The 13,023-nt window shown below is 35.6% G+C and overlaps 2 protein-coding genes across 3 annotated transcripts; both read right to left on the bottom strand.

Moving 5' to 3' along the window:
• Positions 1-682: 682 nt before the first annotated feature.
• Positions 683-3,631, bottom strand: LOC103452233 (loganic acid O-methyltransferase-like). The gene is made up of 3 exons (XM_008391751.4): positions 3,432-3,631; positions 1,656-2,351; positions 683-1,181 (listed from the first exon to the last, which is right to left on the bottom strand). Exons 1-3 carry the CDS (start codon positions 3,582-3,584, stop codon positions 840-842), a joined length of 1,191 nt encoding a protein of 396 aa, XP_008389973.3. The 5' UTR covers positions 3,585-3,631; the 3' UTR covers positions 683-839.
• A 1,935-nt stretch (positions 3,632-5,566) lies between these two features.
• LOC103451528 (MACPF domain-containing protein At1g14780) lies at positions 5,567-10,783 on the bottom strand. Of its 2 annotated transcripts, XM_008390935.4 has the most exons (7): positions 10,343-10,783; positions 9,969-10,210; positions 8,060-8,261; positions 7,538-7,612; positions 7,208-7,391; positions 6,788-7,022; positions 5,567-6,452 (listed from the first exon to the last, which is right to left on the bottom strand). In XM_008390935.4, exons 1-7 carry the CDS (start codon positions 10,592-10,594, stop codon positions 5,753-5,755), a joined length of 1,890 nt encoding a protein of 629 aa, XP_008389157.2. In that variant the 5' UTR covers positions 10,595-10,783; the 3' UTR covers positions 5,567-5,752. The 2 variants fall into 2 exon arrangements, with proteins under 2 accessions (XP_008389157.2, XP_008389158.2); XM_008390936.4 differs by lacking the exon at positions 7,538-7,612.
• Between the last annotated feature and the right edge of the window lie 2,240 nt (positions 10,784-13,023).

The raw sequence follows: 13,023 nt of genomic DNA, 5'->3' as shown, positions 1-13,023 counted from the left end.
TTAATAATTTTTAATGTAGTTAATTAATCTGGACCGTTGAATTTGAAAAATATTCAAATCCAAGAGCCAAGGAGCTGGCACGTGGCCAACAGTCATAATTCTGACCGTTGGGCCTTTTTATTTTTATTTTTGGGGAAAAAAAGGTGGACCGTTAATATGTGATTGGACGGTCTATTTTAAAAGTAAAATTTAAATTTTTTTTAATGTTGGAAATCCAACGGTCGAGAAAAACTAGCCGTTGGAAATCTAATAGCATTGAGAGGGCCATGTCGCCTACTTCCGGGTGAAGAACAAGTGGGCTGACAGCGGGCCTCGCCGCCTGCACCCATGTCCCCTACTCGCGCCCACTCGCGAGTGAACTGCACGCGTTAGCCAAATAGGCTGGTCTCTGGGTCTGTCAAAAATGGGCTGGTCTGTTACCTGGCTTGGGCTGGGTGCCAGGCAAGTTTGTGGGCTGGAGTGAATGGACTGACCCCCAGCTTGGTTTTTTGACTGGGTGCTGGCACATTTGCACCCCGGTGGAAGTGCTCTAAGGGTTGATTTGATTTTAATGATGATTAAAAAATAGAAAATTCTATAATGACGGTTAGTTTGAAATTCTTGAATTATCATGTTGTTGTACAAAATTTAGTGGAATAAGGGTTTGTTGTTGTAATGATTGTTTCTGTAGACGACAAAAGAAAAATAAATATAAGTATTTTGACGATAATTGGGATAAGGCTTTATCAAGTACACACTAGCATTTACGTTTGATGATGAATTCCAATCTCTCTCCTTTTGTTCCCTTTTATTTTCTTGAATAAGATGATGAAGCAATAATATTTCAGTTTTAGTCAGAATCATTTGCGTTTGAGAACAGCAAGCAACTGACTTTTCTCGTCGCGCCGTGAGTTTACGAGGTCGGAAATGTCTAGAAGTTTATCGGTCACTCTTCCGAACATTTCATCCATGACCTCACTTCCAAAGTGTCTGGCAAACATCCCCTCCACTGCAGCCCTTACATGTTTCACCAAAGTTGGTATGTCAACTGGACGATTTTGCAGCCATGCTGCTGGGTTTGACGACTCCATTCTCTCTATCTTAAAACACCCGTTTTTCTCTACTATCTCCTCCATCTCCTCTAACGAGGCTGCATAATATGGCAAGTTGAAGGAATCCACTTCACTTTCTTCAATTATTCCCTGTGGAAGAAAAGGAAATACAACATTTTCCAACATGAATTTATACAATTGTTCTTTTCTAGTCATCTCTGTTTTAACTGTATATAATTATGTTATTCTTTTTAATTATTATGTACGTGGGTCAACAATTATTTTATTTTCTAAAACACCTCCTTGAGGAAAAAATTAGAGAAGGAAAATCTATGGTTCTGCTTCAAATATCAAAAATAAAAACATTTTTTATTAGAGAGCAATAAAGACATTTCAGTTAGTGAATTTTTTCTTTCCTAAAGAATTGTAAAAAGTTCTATCAACATATATTTTCAAGTAAAAACACTTGTTGGCGTCTCTTCACTTTTTAGAGCCTCAGCTTGTGAAATTCGACTTTCATTGTTTTTGTCCATTATGTGATATCCTTTAACACACACACCAAAGTTATTTTAATATTTCAATGTAAATTATAGGAGCTTATAAATAATGAGTTATCGATATTACCTCTTTTGCCATATCCATGAGGCTAGACGATATACAATTGTACAACATACCCGCTGGGATTTCAGAATAAGGCATCCCTTTGGGGATTCCAGACAAGATCATTACCATCATTCCTCCAGGCACAAGCTCTGTGGCCCTAACATTCAAAAAGTTCTTCATGTCCTCGGCAAACTGCGCCGCGTAAGCATCAACCACTTCATCCGGGGCACTTGTGTAATGAATCCTGCCCTTGTTCCACGCCGGAGAGTCCTTGTTTTGCAATACTTCAGGCGACTTGGAGATCCAATGAAGACTAGATGAGGTATGTACAAAGTGGATAGACGACTCGGGAAACAAACGGCGATGGAAAGAACCGGGCACGCCGGCTGCAAAGTATTTCCTGTCTTGTGGGAGAGAGGTGAAGAGGGTATTGAAGTCATTCGCCTCTAGGTCGTTAAAGAAGACTTGAAATTCAGGCATTTGATGATCATCAGAGTACTGTTGATCAGCTTTGGGACATGATTGGGATAATTGGGATCGGTGTTTGCGTTGCATAGCTTCTAGTATTTCTTGAATTATCATGAAAGTGTTTGGTCCAGTGGAACATCCCAAGTCTGCTAGACAAATGGTGTTTGAAAAAGATGAGAGTTTTTTCATATCAAGCTTCTCCTCAATTTCCTCAATGATTTTTCCCTTCTCAAGATCAGCAGATTCTTTCTACAAAATTAACGGTACCATTAACCTAATACAAGTGAAATTTTACACTAAATTCATCTAAATTATGAGGAGAATGATTTAAACTTGAGTGCAGAAGAGAAGCAAATTGCTCTATAAACCAACATGCCTAAGCTCGTATCTGAAATAGTACTAATTCTAAAAAATACAAAACCAAAGGATATGAATTCGTTTTGTCCGTCCAACATTCTAATAAACCAATATGTTAATAGTCAGGGATGGAGTTGGAAATTTCTTTTAGTGGGGGCAACCTAAAACTAAGATTACCTTACTTATACCCAATATGGCAATGATGATGATTTTAAATGACGATGTATCACAATTGCAATGTTACAAAAATTTCAGTACCATCCATATTATAGTGGAGGTGAATCCAATCTTTATAGGAAAGCAACCAATGTCTAATTGTTAATTTTAAAACACATATTCGGATGTTAATGGAGAACCCGATATGCAAATGGATGGAGCTGATTATATTGTCAAAATTTATGAAAAAAAGAAAGAAAAAAAAGAAGAAGTAAAACTCCCAAATACAGAATTGTTCTTTTGCCCTTTATTCCCTGGTATTCTAAGAATTTAAGAAAAAAACAAAAGGCAAGATCGTAGGGCAAGGAATTAGCTAGCTAGGCTTGTAGGTAGCAAATATATACATGGGCGCCATACGGTCTCGGCAACGAATGAAAACCAAAACTGAAGCTTGATATAGAAACTATATATCATGCATGTCTGTATAAACTCCCATTCTCCTTGACCGCATGTTTTAAGAAAATTATGGTCATTCACTATTCGACTTTAAAGTGCAACAACAAAAATTAAATGATCACCTACCATTTGAGATCGAACGGTGGTTGATCATAATTTCTTTGAACCATGAGTCTAGGAGAATGAAACTTCGTGTATATATATGTGTATATGTATAGCATGCACATGATCATAATATTAGTTGGTAAAGTCGAGGTCATGCATTACATAGCTAGGGTTTCATGCATACATGATATGCATGATATATATTTACAAACAAACAAAAAAAACTAAATACATATTAAATCATGGGATTTATACCTGGTAGGAGGAGTTCTTGGAGTAGCTGTAAGTGCCATTTCCACCGTTCATAGGCAGCGGACCTGTGACCGGTTTCGCTCTATTTTCATGATCTCCGTTGAGATTCATGGGATCAGCTGAACCCGACAACATCGTTCGATCCCCTTCTGCCATATAATTAGAAGCTTATAGAGGCAAGTAGATTTGATTTGTGAAGAATGAGATTAGTAGGCGTGGGATTATATAGAACAACTCAAGGACCAAGGGGAACAAATGCTCATGCAACGTGTTGGTACCACCACTACCTTATATTAATTACAAAGACCTCAATCTGTTATTTCACACTTTTAAATAAACTGGGAAAATAAGTCAAATATATATAGATAAAATTGTTATTGGTACTCTAAAATTTTTATTTGCATTCTAAAGTCCAAACTTTTTATATTTAGAAAGACAAATACACTTGAATAATATTTAAAACATTTTTTTTTTGTCAGCATATATCATTTCCTAGTTTAAACAATTACATGTAATCTATATAGGGCAAAGTAAATCTTTCTCAGGGTCAACCATATGAATCTATATAACGAGCATTTGTAATTCTGTGCAAAACCTTTGTCAAGAATTTGCTTGCTTTTAAATTAATGAATCCTGATTTTCTCCAAACCTTTTTCTTTTTCTATTTTTTGCCGTCCTTTTCATATTCAAAGCGTGCATTTTGGCCATGTAATGAACCGCGTATATGACATATATATGTAACCCAGCATATACGTTAACATAAACATAATTATAGCCAAGTTAATTGTATTATCACTTCAAATTTCAAGATTGTTCTTGAAAAAAAAAAATTCATGTTTATTATTATTTATTTAAAAAGGATCGATGATAATACTGCAGGTTAGAGGGAAGGCGCTAGCCATACATAGAACATATACATGTATATTTGAAATGTTCGGCTGATCGAGGACCACTTTTAGGGTTTGTTGGGTTTCAGTAATTAGTAAGTATTTTAAACAAATTAAGTGTACGATTAGCATAAATATAAATGTGGCCAGATAGACGATCATCATCCTTAAATATATTGACAATTTGGTGAGAGTGAGATTAAGAGCTAGCTAGCTAGCTAGCTAGCTAGGGTTATGGACCATGCTATATTTATATATTACAGAAGCTTAACATAAAACGACATGACAACATGACAACTTTCTAAAGCTTGAAGCACTAATCTCAGTTTGCCCTTGCGCCATTCTCCATTTTTTTACAGGCTATTGACAGTAACTCTTCATCTCAACAACACTAAATAGATGGCTACTTCTTTAGATATTTCCTAAATTAATGTTGATAATATTTCCTAACATTACCGATATTATATTTAACTTAACCACTTAGCTTCGATGTGGAATTTTATTCGCCATTATATGTAATGCATGTGTGTTTGAGCAGGTTTGAATATTAGATCATTTGCTTACGAAATGGTGTGTCCCTGGATTTGTTGACTTTAAGGAAGCAGGTTAAATAACTGTAGCCAGCATGCCAACAACGTTAATTTAGGGTTTAGATTTCAAGATTATTAACGGTTACCTGAGGTAATATTGTGTTTGTGTTCTTGACTACTTGTTATGGAACTCATATTTTACGGGTGCTCTGCTTAAAAAAAAATATTTTCATCTGCTAAAGCATATGGTGGTCCTCACCAATCACCATGGATGTAGCACCTAATTAAATTATTAATCGTATTCGATATTGTGATCTAAAATAAAGCACCAATTAACGGAGTAATATAATTAAGGTTGGAGACAAAAGATTCGCCGTAGCTCTAGCTTTGTAATTGTATGGCAGAATAGATACTGCCTATTATATGGACACGGTCGTAGGCAGGTAGGTTGGGTGTCGTAGTGTGGGGGATCATGATTAATATATGTATATATATGCACTATCTAATTTACTAAGTAAATCTTAGCAACCGTAGTAGGGGCATATAAACCCTTTAAGAGTTGGCTATCTTTCTAGTTTTTCGGCTTTTGTTTTTATACACACGATAGTTTAAAAAGAGATTAATTTGAACTCGAATTCAAGAATGCGGCCAATATAGTGAAAAAATCACACGCAATCGGTTGAATTAGAATTTTAAGGTTTAGGGGATAGTTACTTACAAGTGCACTCAAATTATTCTGAAAATGTATTAAGAAATAAGAGTCCGATAAATTTGAATTATCTACAACCTTGTAAAATAAAACTCTCTTAAAGTATTACTCTACACTCTATACATTTTTAGAGCGACAAACTCAAGAGAGTATAAGCTAGATAGCTTTTGTGCTATAGTTTACCAAAGAATTAAAAAATTATGCTTCCAAATCCACAACGTTGTACATCAAATCTCGGAGGGTGACTGATGGTGATGGTGAACATAAGTTTAACAAAGAGAACTTGACTTGCAAACTTATCTTCCCCTTCACTAAGTTGAGCCTAGCTCCAGTGACCAACCAATACCCTGGACCGTCTTGTGGGCCCCTACACAGATGTGACATGTCCACGTACTTCACAAACTTTTGTAACTGCAGCGGCACCGGAGGCCCTGTCGGGAACACACTCGAATCCACAATCACTCGATCATCATCGGGCAGTACTCTATCTCTCGACCAATTACTCCCCGAAATCGATGTACTTATGGCACTGAAGAGACCGGACGATGACGACTTTTGGGAATGTTCCGACGGTGGTTCAGTCCAATTTGATTGGACAACGAAATGATCTGAGACTTTGGAGAACAAGAGCCGAAGATGGAGGACATTCTTTGTGTCATGCTTCTTTACAACAAGCTGGACCCCGGACACTATGAAGGACGCATCTTTCTTGGACGACATCCATTTGGGGTCGTATTTTACCGGTACAGTGCACACATGGGAAATCTTTTTCCGGTTTATGGCTTCAAAGTAGCGGTCGTCGGCAATTTCATCCGATCCTCGCCATGTTGGTGTGTCATCTATCTTGTTTTGCAACATGAATGGTGTGTTTGATAGATGTTGGAGGTGGACGGCTAGCCTGAGATCAGGTAACAGTAAGGCATTTTTCATCATTATGTACATAGCTTGATAACGTTGTACTATTAGGGTTTCTCATCGTGATCAACAATTCCAGTTTATCACTTTATTGGATTTTGACACTTATCATCCCTTTCTATCCCATTTTTTAGGATTTGGATCCCATCCGGATTCTATCCGTAAGGATCTCAGGGATTCTCATATTTTATATGTTCATCGTATATTCTGCGACTAAAAGTCATTTTGAATTTTTTTATTTAAAATTAAGTACAAACAGTAAATAACGAAAGTTGATTACGTGATAATTAATTGAATTTCATGCAGAAGTACTAGTACCTGTTGGCTTTCCTGCCCTCAAGATACAAGCGCATCCCCGTGACAGGCCTAAATGCAACCCTAACTTGCGCAGAGTTTACATATAGTTTAGGACCCATCCGGTTGACGTGGATTGCAGGGGACCGAGTCTTCCTATTGGAGGCTGGGCCTAGAGCCAACCCATTGAGAACAGGAGCCCAAAGTTTGTGGGTTTGAAAGTCCAGAAAGTACTGCAGATCATCTATTGGAGGCTTGTCTGCAAGTAACACATACAAAATTAAAAGGATAAATTAAGCAATGTTATGAATTACTCTAATTAACAGAAAAGGGGAATTGAATATGGTGCGGTGTAGCGGGCATAGTGCGTTAACTAACTGGGTTAACTCATGTGATGAAAACTAGTTAAGAACGCAAAAGGCATTACAAATAAATTGAACTTACATCGAAGATAGAGGTTGATGGCATGCGACAGGAAACCCTTGCCTGGCACATCTTTGAGCAGAGAAGTGATCGGAATGAAACTAAACTGAATTGCGTCCGGCATTGATGGAGCTGTGAGAAGCCACTCGTAGTGGCTGCTGGCCAGCAGATCGCCTCCTTTTTTATAGAATATCACACTAATACCCTGCAAAATTCATCTGCCACGTCGTCATGACAAGTACTGCTAATCTTTTAATTGACTGATTAATTTTCCCTAATGCATGCTCCTTTCATTAAAATGAGTAGTATATATCCATATTAGTAGTGCAATATATAGTAGAACCTACATACATCTTTTGATTTTGTGGTTGAGAAGCCATTAATGGCCAACTGAGGATCATGAAAGACACTGATTGTCTGTGGTGCCTGCAATTAAACCATGTGCAAATATTATTATGGCTCAAATATTATGAGGATTAAAACTGTATATAGTAAGCGAGTAATATATATATATAGGAATTGCTTAAGGGGAAGGATCCCTATTTTTTCAAAAAAATGGGGACACGCTCCCCACCGTTGGATTTGAATTAAATGAAATCATGTGGTTGAGATTCTATGGCCTGTGTTTTAATCTCAACTACACAATTTCATTAAAGTCAATCTAACGGTGGGGAGCGTGTCCCCATTTTTTTTGAAAAAATGGGGATCCCTCCCCTTAAGCTCCCTGTATATATATATATATTTAATTTGTTGGTGATGTGACAAATGTTTACTCAATTATCATGTTATATTTATTCATATAATATGGGCGTTAGGTGCATCACATGTCGTTGACACTGCACGTTAAAAAAACTTTTCTATACATTTATATACCTTGTGTTTTTGGTCTTTGGATTTGGAGTGTGATGGGGAGAAACTGCATGCCCCTGTAAATTGCTGATCTCCAAGCTCATTCAAGTGATTTTTGAGGTCCGATGGCTGCATGTTTGAAGATTTATCTTGCTTTACTAAGACAACATCCTCGCCCCCAACACTCAATCCCACGACGATGTGAGTGCCATATTTCTCAATGAATCTGTCAAATGTGCACACAGTTAATGTCAAATAAGAGCAAAATGGTTGTCTGGTATTCAAAGATAAAAGTTTTAGACAAATTAAATTGAGCAGAACGCTAAGTTGCAGCTCCCCTTGAGCGGAATTGGTAAACTAGATTTTGTGTAGTGAAATGATCTATAAAGAGATGATCGACAAAAGTAAAAGCTTCGGTGAACAACGGCTGGACTATAACGATCCTAAGATTGTGAAATTCTTTGTCCGGTAAGTAACGTCCCAGTAGCCAGTACATGTTTACCAGACAGCCAAATATTCCAAAACCAAAGAATTGGTCAGTCCAAATAGGAACGGTCCACAATGTAAAAACAGCTATAATAGAGAACCGCCCAATTATGTGACTTCTACTAATTTTCAAGCCCCATGGGAGACAGTACATGTACACATACACTTTTAGTATAAACTAGGTTTTTCAAATCTCAATGTGGCTGGAAATGTTGACTATATATTTCCTTCTACAAAATATGAGATTGTTTGGAAATGTTTTTAAAATGACAGAAAAATGTTTTGATAAAAATGTATTTGAAACCAATCCTTAGTAAAAATACAAGTTGATCTTAGAAAAGTACTTAAAGTGTTTCCTGTAAGAAACACATATCTATTACTTATTCCAAAAATCACTTAAAGTGCTTTTGGAAATCAAAATTAGTTTCACCAAAAACGTTTTCAATAATTTTAAAAGTACTTCTAAACGAGCCCTATAAAATTCTTGAACGAAAATTATATATTCTAACCAACTTTACTAAGTCAAATTCTATTAAATATTTTATCCAAAGAAAACAGAAATCAAGCATGCATGCATGTGGATGAATGGCCAAAACCAAGGAAAATCTAGTCAGTAGGTCAGACAGTATTTCAATATCCAATAATGGCATATATATTTCTCGCCGTCAATTTGCTTTTTTTTTTATGTGTGTGTATATATACACAACATATATTTTATTGATTGCCAAACAACATCAAGATCACAAGGCACAAATCATAGGCATCGTAGTTTGCATAATTAGTGGGGAAAACATGGGATTTCTTTATAAAAGCGCGTTAATTAATAACATAGTTGACAATGTTATGGCTAGCTTCTAACAAAAAACGAAAGTAGAAAGAAAGTGGTCCTGTATTTTTCTTTTTTGGTACGAAAATTAAGGCCTAGCTTTTGGGAAAAAAAAAATCTTCATCTAAATAAATTCATAAGATTTGTGAGTAAAAAAACCAAGTATATTTGAATAATTCAAGAATATCTGAACCTTATTTGAAACCAACCATCTTTTTACCTTTATTTTTTCTATTTTATTATCATATACAATAAGATAAAGCTGCAGTTGCTCCGTACAATTTTGTATAACATATGTTTAAGTTAAAATCAGGGATGTAATTAAGTCTGGCATGGTGGGAGAGTTAGGAGGCACCCAAAACCTTCAAAATTCGTTTCCTCGTGAAAAATAACTTACAAGTAAAAACCCTAAATTTCATATCATCAATCTTAATTGAATTACTGATGCATGACTACCAGTACTATAGTCTTGTATTCTTTCTCTTCACATGTAACTAGGAGGCCTTATGTTTGATTTTCGTAAATGATTAGTTCGATATCAATTTATTAGATTTATCTTAACTTAAATTATAATTTCATTGTATATTAAAAATAAAAACAATGGTATGCATATATACACACCTTGCAAGGGCAGGAGGATCCCAGGTGGATGGAACGGACTCACGGACTTCGTCGGCGAGAACAAGAGGGTATCTATCAATATGAACATTGAAGAATATGATGTAGTAGCCATCAAGAGCCAAGTGCTTGATGTTTGCTGCATCCTTTGCCCACGAACCGCTGTCGAATCCAAACATAGCGTTGAACAGCCCTGATGGGATTTTCCCCGGCACACTCGACCTTTGGTTGAAAAACTCCGACATCTGCATGAATTATACTCACTAATATAAGTAATTGATTAAATTTACGGTAGAACCTTAACCTTCTTCTTCGTTTATAATTAATTTGATCCTTTATTATTTGTAGAAAAATAAAGGTTGTGTATGCATATATACCTGATTGAAGGTGAGGATATCGGATTGGTAACGAGTACGGTCGCCTTTGTCACATTTAATGTCGACGGAGACGTTCTGAATGGTTCTGAAACCAGGAACTGTGAGTTCTCTTTTATCGGTGTCGTTGAGCACAACCAATCTTTGTTTGCCTCCTTTGCAGTATTTCAGTCGGAAATCTGACGTCAAATCAAATCCTTTGCCTAGGCTGTTTAGTGCCCTCTCCACGATCATGCTGTGATCGTCACCACTCATCTCTGTCTGTCTGTCTGAAACCCAGTTAAGCTTTTCTATATCTGTGATTGTATTGGATGATAACGTTGGTAGGAAAACGGTGAAGAAATAATTCGAGGAGGAGGAGGAGAGACAAGTAGATGAGAATAATGTCAAGACTTGGTATATATTGGGTTCTTATTTGAACTGATTTGTAAATTAGGTAGGTTTGAATAAGGTGTTTATAATTTTTGTATAAATATCAAAGTCGTGCATATTTTGTTCCGATTCTTAAATCCTTATTCAGCGAGTTTGACCGGTTTTATTTTCTGTGAGGGTAGGATTTTTTTTTTTCTTCTAAATTTTATTTTATTTTTCTTATTTTATTTAAACGGTCTCAATTAAGTTATTTCTTGTGTTAATTTTTTATATCGGAAGAGAAAAAAAAAAAAAAAGGAAAGTGAGAGAGAATGAGAGAAATGGGGAGGAGATTTGTGGGAAGAGAATCCTACTCTATCTATATAACAAACATATTGAACATTTTTTTGTTTCCAAATTTATTAATAATTATTAATCATAGTATTGCATTTTCAATCGTGACTGTTTGTTTTCTAATTTTTTAACATGTGATAAGTTTATTTATTTGAAATTAAAAAAAAGGTAAATAACGGAAAGAGAAAAGACGAATATGTGTCGGATCAGTTAGCTCCTCTAGTTTGATTCCTGATTTTTTATATACATCATATATTAGTTTACAAAATTAAATAGGGAGGGTCGACATGGTCTGCAAGTATATTATAATTTCTAAAAGTATCATGAGTGTATGAGAGGAAGATGAACATGGATTACTTCAGCGTCGTGGTGCCTCGAATATTGGCTTGAAACTTTTTTTTTTCATCCATTTTTACCTAAAAAATTAAGAGCACCCAACGTCCTTATATCGATAATTATATTTCGGCTAACCTAACCTCCTCCATCCCTCGTAACAAACAATGGGTACATAAATATTCACATGTTGTCCATCAACTACACCCTTTGGCTTGATTTTAAGCCCTAACTCACCCTTCCTGAACAAACCTTGCGGAGGAGGGCACACTTTTTTAATCTTCATATGTATTTGTAAACATAAAAGAATTATGGATTGAAAATAATTGTGCTATCAATTTGTTTTCATAAACACAAAGAAGCCAACAACCAGAATATATAATTCTAATTCTCATTTGTGTAATAAAATCAATCATTCAGGAACATAAAATACATAATAAATTACATAAATCAGCCAACACGCTTGCAAATCTAAGTTGAACGTCAACTAGCTCTAGGAAGTAGGAAGGTCGGTACGCAATACGTACATCAAAACCCAACCTTTCTTGCAGTTAGTCGTCCAATATCACAATCAACAATATATAACCATAAATAATTGGTATTTATCGTGTGGTGGAAGAATGTGTTGGTTTCGTATGTCGTGGGTCCTAAAAAGAATTCCAACCAATAGTTGGCAACTAGTTTATTATTACAAGTCGCAAATATCCAAAACAATGTAGGGCTTCTGGTTGACAGAGGAGTAACACATACGTTCGCCAATTTAGGCAATTTATTTCCTCTAAAACGTCTAGCTGTTTCACCTAAATAACCACAAATGACAAGTTTCTAGACTAAGAATTCTTACCAAACAAGGGCACTATGGAATCATGCGATGATAGCTGAACTTTTGTGAGTTTTTCTGCTAAAAAAAAGTAAAATGTTATCGCGAAACTACCAACTAATCGTTTTAAAAAAACTATAGCATTGATACTTCCCGACATACACCACCAGATAAAAACCAAATGCATTTTATTTTTTAAATAAAATACAAGTAATTACAATTATAATTTTCCGATAATTTGCACAAAAACTTCTCCATAATTTTATCTTCGCCTTGATTTCCTTATCTGGGATTTTGTATTTGACTTTTGTTGGACCGTTTACACACTTTTGCCTTTACTGTACAGGATGCTGTTGTCTTATTCTCCAGTGTGAAAACTGGAACAAGCTGACCAATAAAATAAAGGCAAAACTGGGAGAAGGACGTAAAGCCACGACAGTATCTTACTCTCAAGTTATTAACGTGTGGGTTCGCGGAAACTGACCCACTCTAATGAAGTGATGGATAATATGATACGACAATTATAAAGAAGCAGGATCCTCGCCGGATCCATTGACTAAGGATCTCATAATCATGTTCGTTTATTGTATATCGTACGATTAAAAATTATTTAAAATTTAAAATTCAAATATAAATATTACCTAACGAAAACTGATTACACAGATTGTAGAATTCCTAAGGAATGAATTCGAGGAGGATCCTGATTCAATTATAAAGACCATAAAAAGGGATCTGAACACGTCATCAGTAGAATAATTTTTATAAATGTATAGATCTTCTTGTGTTTTAGTTTCATTTAATCTTATATTAATTTTATTCAGCATAG

Source organism: Malus domestica, chromosome 13, assembly GCF_042453785.1.
Source record: "Malus domestica chromosome 13, GDT2T_hap1".
NCBI lineage: Eukaryota > Viridiplantae > Streptophyta > Magnoliopsida > Rosales > Rosaceae > Malus > Malus domestica.
Note: the sequence above shows the minus strand (reverse complement) of the source record. Positions and strands in the feature narration are given on the sequence as shown.